Consider the following 13,302-nt stretch of genomic DNA (forward strand, 5'->3'; position numbering starts at 1 on the left):
CTGGATCGCAAGTTCCAGGAGGTGGTCATCCCAAAGCCACAGAGAGTTCAGGAGGATAGTAAGTGGGTGGCCATTCAGCAGGATAGGAAGAGGCAGGCAATGCAGGAAGCCTTCAGAAGTGGCTCTCTCAAACCGGTTTTCACCAGTGAGGGGAACGACACCTCAGGGGAGTGCAGTCTAGAATGCATCCACAGCACCATGGGGCAAATGGCTGCACAGTGAAGTGTAGAAATGCAATGGTCATAGGGGATTCAATAGTCAGGGGAATAGACAGGCGTTTCTGCAACCGCCGATGTGAGTCCCATATGGTGTGTTGCCACCCTGGTGCCAGAGTAAAGGACATCACTGAACAGGTGAAGAACATTTTCAGGGGGGAATGGGGAACAGCCAGAAGTCATGGTCCATGTTGGAACCAATGACATAGGTAGGAAAACGGTTGACGTCCTACAGACAGAGTTTTAGGAGGTAGGGAGGAAGTTAAAGAGCAGGACCTCAAAAAGGTACTAATCTCTGGAATACGTCCAGTGCCATATACTAGCGAGTATAGGAGCAGTAAGATAAGATAGATTAATGCGTAGCTGGAGAAATAGTGCAGGAGGGAGGGCTTCAGATTCCTGGGGCATTGGGATGAGTTCTGGTGCGGGAGGGACCTGTACAAGATGGACAGATTGCACCTCAACAGGGCTGGGACGGGAAGATTAACTAGTGCTGTGGGGGAGGGTTTAAACCAATGTGGCAAGGGGTGGGGCACCAGTTTGAAGCATTAGAGAGGTGGTACAAGGTGCACAGAGGACAGGGAAAGGCAAACAGCATTAGAATAAAGAGTAGTTCAGAAATAGGTGGGATCAGACAGGGGGGAAATGCGAGGCAGACTAAGATGGGTTTGGAGTGCATGTGCATAAATGCACGGAGCAGGGTAAATAAGGTTGATGAACTACAGGCGGTGAGGCGAGAGTGACTGCCCTTGACATCAAGGCAGCATTTGACAAAGTGTGGCACCAAGGAGCCCTAGTAAAATTGAAGTCAATGGGAATCAGGGGGAAAACTCTCCAGTGGCTGGAGTCATACCTAGCACAAAGGAAGACGGTAGTGGTTGTTGGAGGCCAATCATCTCAGCCCCAGGGCAGTGCTGCGGGAGTTCATCAGGGCAGTGTCCAAGGCCCAACCATCTTCAGCTGCTTCATCAATGACCTTCCCTCCATCATAAGGTCAGAAATGGGGATGCTCGCTGATGATTGCACAGTGTTCAGTTCCATTTGCAACCCGTCAGATAACGAAGCAGTCCGAGCCCGCATGCAGCAAAACAGGACAACATCCAGGCTTGGGCTGATAAGTGGCAAGTAACATTTGCGCCAGACAAGTGCCAGGCAATGACCATCTCCAACAAGAGTCTAACCACCTCCCCTTGACATTCAACAGCATTACCATCACCGAATCCTCTACCATCAACATCCTGGGGGTCACCATTGACCAGAAACTTAACTGGACCAGCCATATAAATACGGTGGCTACAAGAGCAGGTCAGAGGCTGGGTATTCTGTGGCGAGTGACTCACCTCCTGACTGCCCAAAGCATTTCCACCATCTATAAGGCACAAGTCAGGAGTGTGATGGAATACTCTCCACTTGCCTGGATGAGTGCAGCTCCAACAACACTCAAGATTGGCACCCCATCCACCACCCTAAACATTCACTCCCTTCACCACCGGCGCACTGTGGCTGCAGTGTGTACCATCCACAGGATGCACTGCAGCAACTCGCCAAGGCTTCTTCGACAGCACCTCCCAAACTCGTGACCTCTACCACCTAGAAGGACAAGAGCAGCAGGCAAATGGAACCACACCACCTGCACGTTCCCCTCCAAGTCACACACCATCCCGACTTGAAAATATATCACCATTCCTTCATCGTCGCTGGGTCAAAATCCTGGAACTCCCTTCCTAACAGCACTGTGGGATAACCTTCACCACACGGACTGCAGCAGTTCAAGAAGGTGGCTCACCGCCACCTTCTCAAGGGCAATTAGGGATGGGCAATAAATGCCGGCCTCGCCAGCGACGCCGACATCCCATGAACGAATAAAAAAAAATAGGCTCAAGTAGCCACATGGGATTATGATCTAGTGGCAATAACGGAGACCTGTCTCAAACAAGGGGAGGAATGGGTACTTACTATTCCTGGCTACAATACATTCAGGAATGATAGGGAAGGAAACATAGGTGAGGGGGATGGGGTGTCAGTATTGGTCAAAGATACTGTTACAGCACTGGAAAGGGATGATGCAGTTGAGGGGTCAAAGACAGAATCTATTAGAATTAAGGAACAATAGAGGAGCTATTACTCTACTGGGTGTACACTATAGGCCATCAAATAGTGGGAAGGTGATAGAGGAGCAAATTTGCAGGCAAATTGCAGAAAGATGCAAAAACTTTAGAGTAGTGATAATGGGGGACTTCAATTATCCTAATATAGACTGGGAAAATAGAAGTGTAAAGGGCAAAGAGGGGGAGGAATTCCTGAAATGTGTTCAAGAGAACTTTCTTGATCAGTATGTTTCCAGCCCAACGAGGAAGGAAACAGTGCTGGATCTAGTTTTGGGGAATGAACTAGGGCAGGTAGAGCATGTTTCAGTGGGGGACCATCTGGGAAACAGTGATCGCAAGATCAGTTATGGAAATGGACAAGGAAAAATCAAATGTGAAAATACTCAACTGGAGCAGAGCTAATTTCAGTGACTTGAAAAGGGATCTGGCTCAGGTGGATTGGAATCAAAGATTGGCAGGTTAAACAGTAAATGAGCAATGGAAGGCCTTCATAGAGGAGATAGTTTGGGTACAAAGTAGACACATTCCTATGAGGGGGAAAGGAAGGGCATCAAAAGAGAGAGCTCTCTGGAGACTAATGATATAGAGATTAAATTGAAACAGAAAAAGGAGGCTTATGACAAATGTCAGGTTCATAATTTAATAGAGAATCAAGCTGAATACAAAAAGTAGAGGAGAACTGAAAAGGGAAATAAGAGAGGCAAAAAGATTGTATGAGATTAAATTAGCGGGTAACATAAAAGGGAACCCAAAAGTCTTTTATAAACATATAAATAGTAAAAGGGTAGTCAAAGGAAGGGTGGGGCCGATTAGGGACCAAAAAGGAGATCTTCTTGTGGAGGCAGAGGGCATGGCTGAGGCACTAAATGAGTACTTTGCGTCAGTCTTCACTAAAGAACAGGACGCTGCCAATGTCACAGTAAAGGAGGTGGTAGTAGAGAAATTCGATAGTGTAAAAATAAAAAGGAAGTACTTACAGGGTTGGCAGCACTCAAAGTAGAAAAGTCACACGGTCCAGATGGAATGCATCTATGTTGCTGAGGAAAGCAAGGTTGGAAATTGCAGAGGCTCTGGCCACAATCTTCCAAACCTCCTTAGATATGGGAGTGGTGCCACAGGACTGGAGGATTGCAAATGTCACACCCTTGTTCAAAAAAGGAGAGAGGGATAAACCCAGCAACTACAGGCCAGTTAACCTAATGTCGGTGGTGGGAGAACTTTTAAGACAATAACCCGGGACAAAATTAATTGGCATTTGGAAAAATATGGGTTAATAAATGAAAGCCAGCATGGATTTGTTAAAGGCAAATCATGCTCGACTAACTTGATTGAGTTCTTTGATGAAGTAACGGAGAAGATTGAGGAGGGTAGTGCAGTAGGTGTGTACAGTATATGGACTTTCAAAAGGCATTTGATAAAGTACCACGTTACCAAAATTGAAGCCCATGGGATTAAAGCGGCAGTGACTGTGTGGATACAAAATTGGCTAAGGGACAGAAAGCAGAGAGTAGTGGTGAGCAGTTGTTTTTCAGACTGGTGGGAAGTGTGCAGTGGTGTCTCCCTGGGATCGGTGATGGGACCATTGCTTTTTGATATATATTAGTGACCTGAACTTGGGTATACGGGGCATAATTTCAAAGTTTGCAGATAACACTATACTCGGAAATGTAATCAACAGTGAGGAGAATAGTAACAGACTCCAGGAGGACAGACAGACTAGTGAAATGGGCAGACACATAGATGAAATTTAATGCAGAGAAGTGTGAAGTGATTCATTTTGGTCGGAAGAATGAGGAGAGGCAATATAAACTAAATGGTACAATTTTAAGGGACGTGCAGGAACGTGGAGACCTGGGGGTGCACGTACACGATCTTTGAAAGTGGCAGGACAAGTTGAGAAGGCTGTTAAAAAGGCATACGAGATCCTTGGCTTTATAAATAGAGGCGTAGAGTACAAAAGCAAGGAGGTTGTGCTAAACCTTTATAAAATGCTGGTTAGGCCCCAGCTGGAATATTGTGGCCAATTCTGGGCACCACACTTTAGGAAGGATGTCAAGGCTTTAGAGAGGGTGCAGAGGAGATTTACTACAGTAGTACCAGGAATGAGAGACTTCAGTTACGTGGAGAGACTAGAGAAACTGGGGTTTTTCTCCTTAGAGCAGAGAAGGTTAAGGGGAGATTTGATCGAGGTGTTCAAAATGATAAAGGGATTTGATAAAGTAAATAAGGAGAAAGCCTTTCCAGTGGCAGAAGGGTCGGTAACCAGAGGACACAGATTTAAGGTAACTGACAAAAGAACCAGATGCAACGAGGAAAAAAATTTTTATGCGGCGAGTTGTTATGATCTGGAATGCACGGCCTGAAAGGGCAGCGGAAGCAGATTCAATAACAACTTTCAAAAGGAAATTGGATAAATACTTGAAGGGGGAAAATTTGCAGGGCTGTGGGGAAAGAGCAGGGGAGTGGGACTAATTGGATACCTCTTTCAAAGAGCCGGCACAAGCATGGTGCGCCGAATGGCCTCCTTCTGTGCTGTATTATTCTATGGTTTTATGATTCTGTCACCTGAGACAGCTTGAAAGGAGCCAGTCATATTGAGCACAAGAATAAAGAAGTCTTACTACAATTGTACAGAGCTTTGGTGAGACTGCACCTGGAGTACAGTGTACAGTTTTGGTCTCCTTATCTATATACTTGCCTTGGATGTGGTGGAACGAAGGTTCACTAGATTGATTCCTGGGATGAGAGGGTTGTCCTGTGAGGAGAGATTGAGTAGAATGGGCCTATACTCTCGAATTTAGAAGAATGAGAGGTGATCTCATTGAACATACAAGATTCTGAGGGGGCTTGACAGGGTAGATGCTGAGAGGTTGTTTCCCACGGCTGGAGAGTCTAGAACTAGGGGACATAGTCTCAGGGTAAGGGGTCGGCCATTTAAGACTGAGATGAGAAGGAATTTCTTCACTCAGAGAGTTGTGACTCTTTGGAATTCTCTACCCCAGAGGGCTGTGGATGCTCAGTCGTTGAATATGTTCAAGGCTGAGATAGATAGATTTTTGGACTCTAGGGGAATCAAGGGATATGGGGATCAGGCAGGAAAGTGGAGTTGAGGTGGAAGATCAGCCATGATCTTACTGAATGGCGGAGCAGGCTCGAGGGGCCGGATGGCCTACTCCTGCTCCTATTTCTTATGCTGTTGTGAAGTTCAAGGCAGTAGTGACCTTTAGCACTACAGGCAGAACTATCCTAGTCTTTGATTAGGTTTGGTGGTCTGACTGTAAAAGATGGCAAAGTTTCAATACTGCCTCCCCAGTGAAGCATTAGTGACAAAGACAGAGCTCCTCAGATATGTCCAAGTAATTTGGTATTGATCATATATTTACCCCTCTCCAATATAACCACATCTGGCTCTGCTCATGCACGCAGAATTCCTCATCCTCTAGCTCCCCGAGGGCAAGAGGAATTGCCACCTATGCAACAGGGGCTGTTTCTAGTCAAGGCATAGGGCAAGTCCCCCTGAATGGTAGGTGACCACAAAACAAAAAGGTGGGGTGGGGGGGTGGAAATAACTTCAAAATAAAAATCTTTTTTAAAAAAAAACAGCAAAAATAACCAAAATAGCTACAAAACCACAACTTCACTGTCACTTGCCAAACCAAGTTACGTATAGCTTTAAGAACCCAAATTGTGACGGTGAAGTCAGCTTGTAAGTGCACCTGTTATGTAACGCAACATGTTGATGACTTTGCATTTAAGGAGCAAACATCAGAAAATGTAGATGAGGGAAGCCCTGCCTCAATTTACATACTTTTGTTCCATTAATGAGGCTCATGCACTACAGCAGCACGAGCTTTCAGCACCACCCAGTTAAAAAAAAATCTACGCAATGACCCAACCCTCAGTTTTCCACGTCAGATGTGCACTTGCACCACAGCCACATCAGAGTGGAAAATCTCCTCTTCAATTGATAATTATTTCAAAATTCACAGCTACATTTAGATCAGTAATAAATATTGAATTGATATTATCCTTCTGTGTTAAGTTCTATGAATAACATTACTACAATATATTTTACATCAAGATTTTTAAATCAGTACTAATGGCATAGTAGCATGCATTTCATTCCAGGATTACAGATATATTCACTGATAGTGGTTGCCAGTTAGGACTGATACCATTCCTAGATGAACGAAGAACTTTTCATGATTTCCAGGCTCTCCTTGGCTTCATCGAATGGAGGCCATGGTTACTCTTTCTAAAGTAGCATTGTATTTTTCTTTGCAATTAAAGATTTAACGTAACATCAACTAGTACAAAATCTGTCATACTATTGATAAATTCTAAATTCTAACCCACCTCGGCTATTTTTATTTCTTTACATGCAACAGCGAGTGCTAGCTGTTTATCCTTTTCAAGCTGCTCAGCTAAATGATCTATCTCATTAAGTTCCTTGGAGAGCACCTGGTTCTTGCTGGTTAACTTCTTCACTTGGCGGGACACATCTTCTTTACTTTGCAACAAGCCATGGATTTGCCTCTCCAAAGTATGATTTGTCTTCTCTAGCTGCTCAATCTGAAAGAACAAAACAAAGTTACCTTAACTTTTCAATTAATTACTTCCCAGTCAATGCTCCCCCCTGCCAGATAAATGCATGACATTATAGGAAGCAACAATTTGCACTTATATAGTACCTTCAACTAACATCATGTAGTTCCACTCCCACCTGTCCCAACACAGCCGGTATATCTCCGGCATTGGGTTCTCCTCCCACACATGTCTCATCTCTGGAGTTCCTTTCCCTTTCCCCATTTATATGTTGACTCCTCAGCAACATATTCCGTAGACACACAATACGTACATTGATTACACTGAGTTCTACCTCTCCACCAGAAAAGTCGTCTCCACTATGACCTGTGTTGTCAGATTGACTGCCCAACATAGTCTGCCAAAGTTTCTTATTCAGCTCCTGTCTAAAACTCCATATCTTGTCATTAACCCTTCCGCTCCCTAGCTACTCTTTCAGGCTTAACTAGATAGTGCGCAATCTCAGATTGCGCATTTCAACCCAGATCTGAGCTTCAAAGCTCTTGCCCTGTCACCAAGATTGCTAACATTCATCTTCACAATACTGCCTCCACCTTTGTCCTTATCTCACTCCTACGGCCACAAACTTATTTATGCCTTTGTTACCGGCAACTTCTCTAAACCCCTCCTAGAATGCCACCGAAATTCTATCTTTTGTTAGTTCCAACTTGTCCAAAACTTTGACACCCGCATCCTGTTCTGCACTAAGTCACTCTCAAACATCACCCATGTCGATCTCCATGTCCCATGCTGTGCACTTTGGTGCACTTGACATTCTAAACATCATCCCAATTGGATATTATGCAAATATTGAGTGATATGATAATAAAATGGTAAGATCCCTTTAAGCTAGACACAAGTACCTGGTCTGGACATCTGAAGCCAGGAGTATTAAAATAAACAGGTGATTCATGAAAATAGTGAACTTTTATCTGACATTTTTCTGAGTTTGCTACATTTGGGAGAAATTGGCTTACACAATATTATTTAGAAAAGTATCAAGAGATACAACTGAAAATTTATAGACCCATTGATAAATTTAAAATCAGTTGTAGGTAGTTGATCAGAGTAATTTTGAGAGATTGAAAAACTAATTTGTTATGGACAGTTAGCATGGATTCAGAACTGGGAGAGGATCTCTAACTAAACTGCTAGTATTTTTAATAATATCACCAGCATGGTGGACAAGGGACATTCAGAAAACTTTTAACAAGGTTCCACAGCAGTGATTAATAGCTGATGTAAAGGGTCAAAAGAATAAGGTATACCCTATAGCACTGGGGAGAACAGCAGAGGTAGCCATAAATTGGAACATTGCAAGCTGAAAATGTTATGAGCAGATTACTCCAGGGGTTTAACTTGGGACCTTTGATAAGAGCATCATAGGTCTACAATCAATAGCAAAATAGGAGGCAGCGTAAATAATCAAAGAACAGAATCATATGCCCCAATGTTAACAGGGAGCAGGAGAGGCCGAAGAACCCAGCAAGGCTGGGGACATGGAAGACCTGCTGTTCTTAACGGCAGGGCCTCATTAGCATATTGTTGTACCACCTCCCTCCCGGCAGCTGGCCAAATGGCAGCCTGGCCGGTGGGTGGGATGGAACACTAGCGGCAGGAGGCTGCAGCCAGGGATGGTCCCCAGCACTGGGAAGGGAGCATCAGCTCCGTACCATGATCAGGAATGCTGGAGGAAGGCTGGCAGTCGGGACAGCTGGGGAGGCCAAAGGCTTCCTTGAGGGGCCTGAAGGCAACACTCCTGCTCCTCCTGACCCACAAGAAATGCTATAAGTCACTTACCTTGTGGAGTCGGCAGCTCCCACCTCGGATCAGTTGCCAGGAATCCCACAATGCAGTACTCCCCCTCACTATTAAATTTAAGTTATGGCGTCAATGATGTCATCAGGCACGACCGTTATGTTAATTAGGCCCACGCCTGCCTTTTGCGAAGGTTTTGTCCATAGCCTGATTTCTACACTTTAAAATTTAAAAGGGGCAGGAAAAGGGGTTGGGTTGCCAGATCTTTATATTTTAAAGCCCCCACAACCCTCTCCCGCCCTCAAGGTCATAGAATCTTACAGCACAGATGGAGGCCCTTCAGCCCATTGTGCCGGTGCCCACTCTTTGAAAGAGCTATCGAATTAGTCCCACTCACCTGCACTTTCCCCATAGCTCTGGAAAATTTTCCTTTTCAAGTATTTATCCAATTCCCTTTTGAAAGTTACCACTGAATCTGCTTCCACCACCCTTTCAGGCAGTGCATTCCAGATCATAACAATTCGCTGCGTAAAAAATTTCTCCTCGTCTCCCCCAATTATCCTCTGGTTATCGACCGTCCTGCCAGTGGAAACAGTTTCTCCCTATCTACTCTATCAAAATCCTTCATAATTTTGAACATCTCTATTAAATTGTCCTGTAACCTTCTCTGCTCTAAGGAGAATAAGAAGAAACAATGCAACCACACTCGGAATGATTTGTAACTTTTACATAACTGTGGCTAGAGGGTCAGATACCAGTCAATGTGAGCATGTGTAAAATAATTAGACAGCAGTGCAATATTTTGAGTGGATAACTTGATTTGCCACTCCATTGAGTTTCTCATTTGCTTACAGTAAAATGTCATAGGAACATAGGCACAGGAGTAGGCCATTCAGCCCCTCGTGCCTGCTCCGCCATTTGATCAGATCATGGCTGATCTGTGATCTAGCTCCATATACCTGCCTTTGGCCCATATCCCTTAATACCTTTGGTTGCCAAAAAGCTATCTATCTCACATTTAAATTTAGCAATTGAGCTAGTATCAATTCCTATGTCAACATAAGAACAGGAGTAAGTCATTCAGCCCCTCGAGCCTGTTCCACCATTTAGTTGGATCATGGCTGATCATTTATTCGCCATTGATACCCTTACCTAACAAAAATCTACTGATCTCAGTTTTAAAAGCTCCAATTGTCCTAGAATCCACAGCCTTTTGGAGAGAAAATTTCACATTTCCACTACCATGTGTGTGAAAATGTGCTTCCTGATTTCGCTCCTAAATGGCCTAGCTCTAATTTTAAGATTGTGCCCCCTTGTTCTGGATTCCCCCACCAGAAGAAATAGCTTCTCTGTATCTAAAATATCAATAGGATTCAATAGAGAAAACACCTAAATTAGATTATCCCTCAACCTTCTAAACTTAAGGGAATACAACCCAAGTTTATGTAATGTGGCCTCATAATTTAGCCCTTTAAGCCCCAATATAATTTTGGTAAATCTGCATTGTATTTCTTCTAAGGCCAATATATCCTTCTTGAGATGTGGTACCCAGAACCGAATGCAATAATCCAGATGGGGTCTGACAAAGGCTGTCTACTACAGAAGCACAACTTCCTCCCCTTTGTATTCAAATCCTCTTAAGATAACAGCTAACATTCCAATAGCCTTTTTGATCACTAACTTTTAGTGATTTCTGTACCTGGATACCCAAATCCCTTTGATCCTCCACAGTTTCTAGTCTCTTGCCATTTAGAAAATATTCCCATTTGTTTTTCTTGTATCCAAAGTAAATTACCTCACACTTCCCCACATTGAACTCCATCTGCCACAGTTCTTCCCACTCACTTAATCTGTCTATCTCCCTTTATAACTTCCTGCTCCCATCTACACAACTTACTGTTCCTCCTAACTTAGTGTCATCTGCAAACTTGAATATACAACTCTCTATTCCTTCATCCAAATCATTGATATATATGGTGAAAGCATGAGGCCCCAGTACAGATCCCTGGGGAACACCACTTGTCACATTCCACCAATCAGAATACATTCCCTTTATCCCTACTCTGTCTCCTACCTCCCAACCAATTTTCAACTCATGTCCTAACCATATTCGCAGGATTCCAGTGATGTTAGAAGGAAGTCGATTTTAAACTTTGAGGTTTCCAATTTATCTCATCGCACTTCTGAATAGCCTAACAATTGTACAGTACTTACAGGAATCCCTATCATTCACAGCCACCTTGCATACTTCTGCTCGCTTCTGGGGAAACAACTGTAGCATTACTGGTCTTACTGTGACATCACTAACTCTCCAATTGTGATATAGTGGCTAAAAAAAGTGCTGGTGATATTTAAAGGCATGCTTTGTTATTAACAGATCAGACTGTAAAGATACATTTGCTGCAGTAAAAAAAATGAATTAGCAGCTCATCACATCTCTCAGAAACGTTCTAAAAAGTGCTTTATGTGTAATTAATTACTTTGAAGTAATGCAGCAGCCATTTTGCACACTGAAAGATCCCATAAACAGCAATCAGATAAAGGACCAGTTGCTTGTTTTTTGATAGCTCTGGCTGAGGGAAGAATGTTGACCAGGACACCGGGAGAACCTCATGCTCTTTTTCGAATAACGCCATGGGATTTTTGACGTTTACCTGAACCAGCAGAACAGGGTCTCAGTTTAACATTTAATCTGAAGGACAACACCTCTGTCAATACATTACTTCCTCAGTATTGCATTGAATTTTCAGCTAAGATTATGTACAGAAGTACTGGAATGGGGCTTATCTAACAGGTCTGTGATCCTGCACTCCACCCCATCACAGACCTTTCCCTACCCCCTCACACCTTAAAAGCTGTTCATCTCTAACATCTTCCAGTACTGATGAAAGGTCATCAACTTGAAATGTTAATTCAGTTTCTCTCTCCACAGATGCTGTCTGACCTCCTAAGTGTATCCAGCATTTTCTGTTTCTATTTTTAATTATTGCAGTTGGCTTTACTTGGGTTCACGTCTTCGTTAATCCTATTTGATTCACACAAAAAAACCCTGACGTTTAAGAACAATCTTGTTCACAAAAAACACATAGCTAAACACTAGTCTGACTAAGAAATGAATGTGAGCAGGCTGCATGCAATTAGTTACCTGTACTGTTTTTTTGCTATACACAATTGCCACTGAAATGCAATAAGAGAGGACTTACTTTTAAAAAGTTTAAGATTTTTAGTTGTAGGAGAGGTGATAATAATGTTCAAGGACTTTGAAAAGGAAGGGGAGGTCAAAGATGGGGTGGTGGTTGGAGAGGATGGCTGGGTCACGAGTGGAATGATGATGGCAGTTTTGAAAAGGAAAGATAATGCCCGAGCAAAGAGAGCAATTAACATCGGGCCGGATCTTGCTGGAGCGGAGCATCTCACAACGTGGCCCGTTATTTAGACTTTTTTCTGCAACCTTCACCACAAAAAAATTTTTCACCATAAGTTGTTGAAGGTGTAAGCTGATGACAGCGTGGCGAGAGCAACAGGGCATCTGGGACCTTAGTGAACGGCGGGACCAATGGTGTATCTCCTTAATCAATGAGATTTAAGGATTGAGAAAGAAATAGAGGAACGATGGAGAAGGAGGGTGAGTTAGAGTCAAATCAGGTACAGAAAGAGAAATAAAGAGAGGGAAAGAAAGATTGGATTGAGAGAAAAAAAGGCAGAAAAGAAAAAAGGTAAAATTTGACATTTATTTTACACCTCTAACAATTGACTACATGCAGTGGGAACAATTTAATTGTTCCCATTCTGGGCCAGAGAGGTTGATTAGCATTGCATTAACAATTATCACATTTTACAAAGGTACTTATGCTCTTAATTACCAGACTTAACTTTCTGCCGCTAGTTTAAAAGACAATTAATGTGCAAATCCAGCAAGTTCTTAAAAATAACAGGGAGGCCAAGGGCGAGATGCCATTTGTGCGAAGCAAACGGCAGAGTGGCATAAATCGACCAGCATGTTCTGGAGATTCACAACTCATGCTGTATCTCTTAATCCTTTGAACTTGCTGGCTGATTTGTACGTTAACACACCATTATTTTTCCAGCAAGACCTGTGCAATATCTACAAGCATGAAGGTTTCAGGAAAGATAACTGAGTGGTTGGGAGTTGGGTGGAACATCGAATTGAGGGAGGAGAAAGCAAGAGGAGAAGCCTGGAGAAGCTTTCAACGCAAAGTATATCCTCTGCTGTGTGGAATTTATAATTTTGGATTTTCCAGAAGAGGAAGCAGCATTGGTGACTTCCCTGATGCTTAGTGTGGAACTGAGTCATTTGGATCATGAAGGTCCCAGGTTCAATCCAGAGTTAGCTGATCACAGCTGAGGCAGAAGTAGGGGTGCTATAATTGGTCTGTGCTATGGAGGGAGTTTTTTTTTAAAAAGCCAGAGTTCCCATTCCTGATTGTTTGCCATTGTCTATTGTTTGAATGTGGGCATCTGTGATAATCAGGGAAGGGCAGGATTGAAGCTGACTTTGATGGCTCCTCTTCTCCTCCCCTAGTCAAACAGAGTGCCAAAGTTCATGCTGTAGGCTCAAACATTAATAATGACCACTTAGGCAAAGTACAAGAGGATGGCGAGAACCATTGAAATCA

At 43.3% G+C, this 13,302-nt stretch overlaps 1 protein-coding gene across 3 annotated transcripts in view; it reads right to left on the reverse strand.

Moving 5' to 3' along the window:
* tsga10 (testis specific, 10) overlaps positions 1-13,302 on the reverse strand; it is a 130,923-nt gene that overhangs the window by 78,413 nt on the left and 39,208 nt on the right. For all 3 annotated transcript variants that reach the window (XM_067985835.1, XM_067985834.1, XM_067985832.1), the window contains exon 5: positions 6,680-6,895. In XM_067985835.1, coding sequence (XP_067841936.1) covers positions 6,680-6,895 — 216 coding nt within the window. The remainder of the gene's footprint in view (positions 1-6,679; positions 6,896-13,302) is intronic.

Source organism: Heptranchias perlo, chromosome 6 (assembly GCF_035084215.1).
Source record: "Heptranchias perlo isolate sHepPer1 chromosome 6, sHepPer1.hap1, whole genome shotgun sequence".
Classification (NCBI taxonomy): domain Eukaryota; kingdom Metazoa; phylum Chordata; class Chondrichthyes; order Hexanchiformes; family Hexanchidae; genus Heptranchias; species Heptranchias perlo.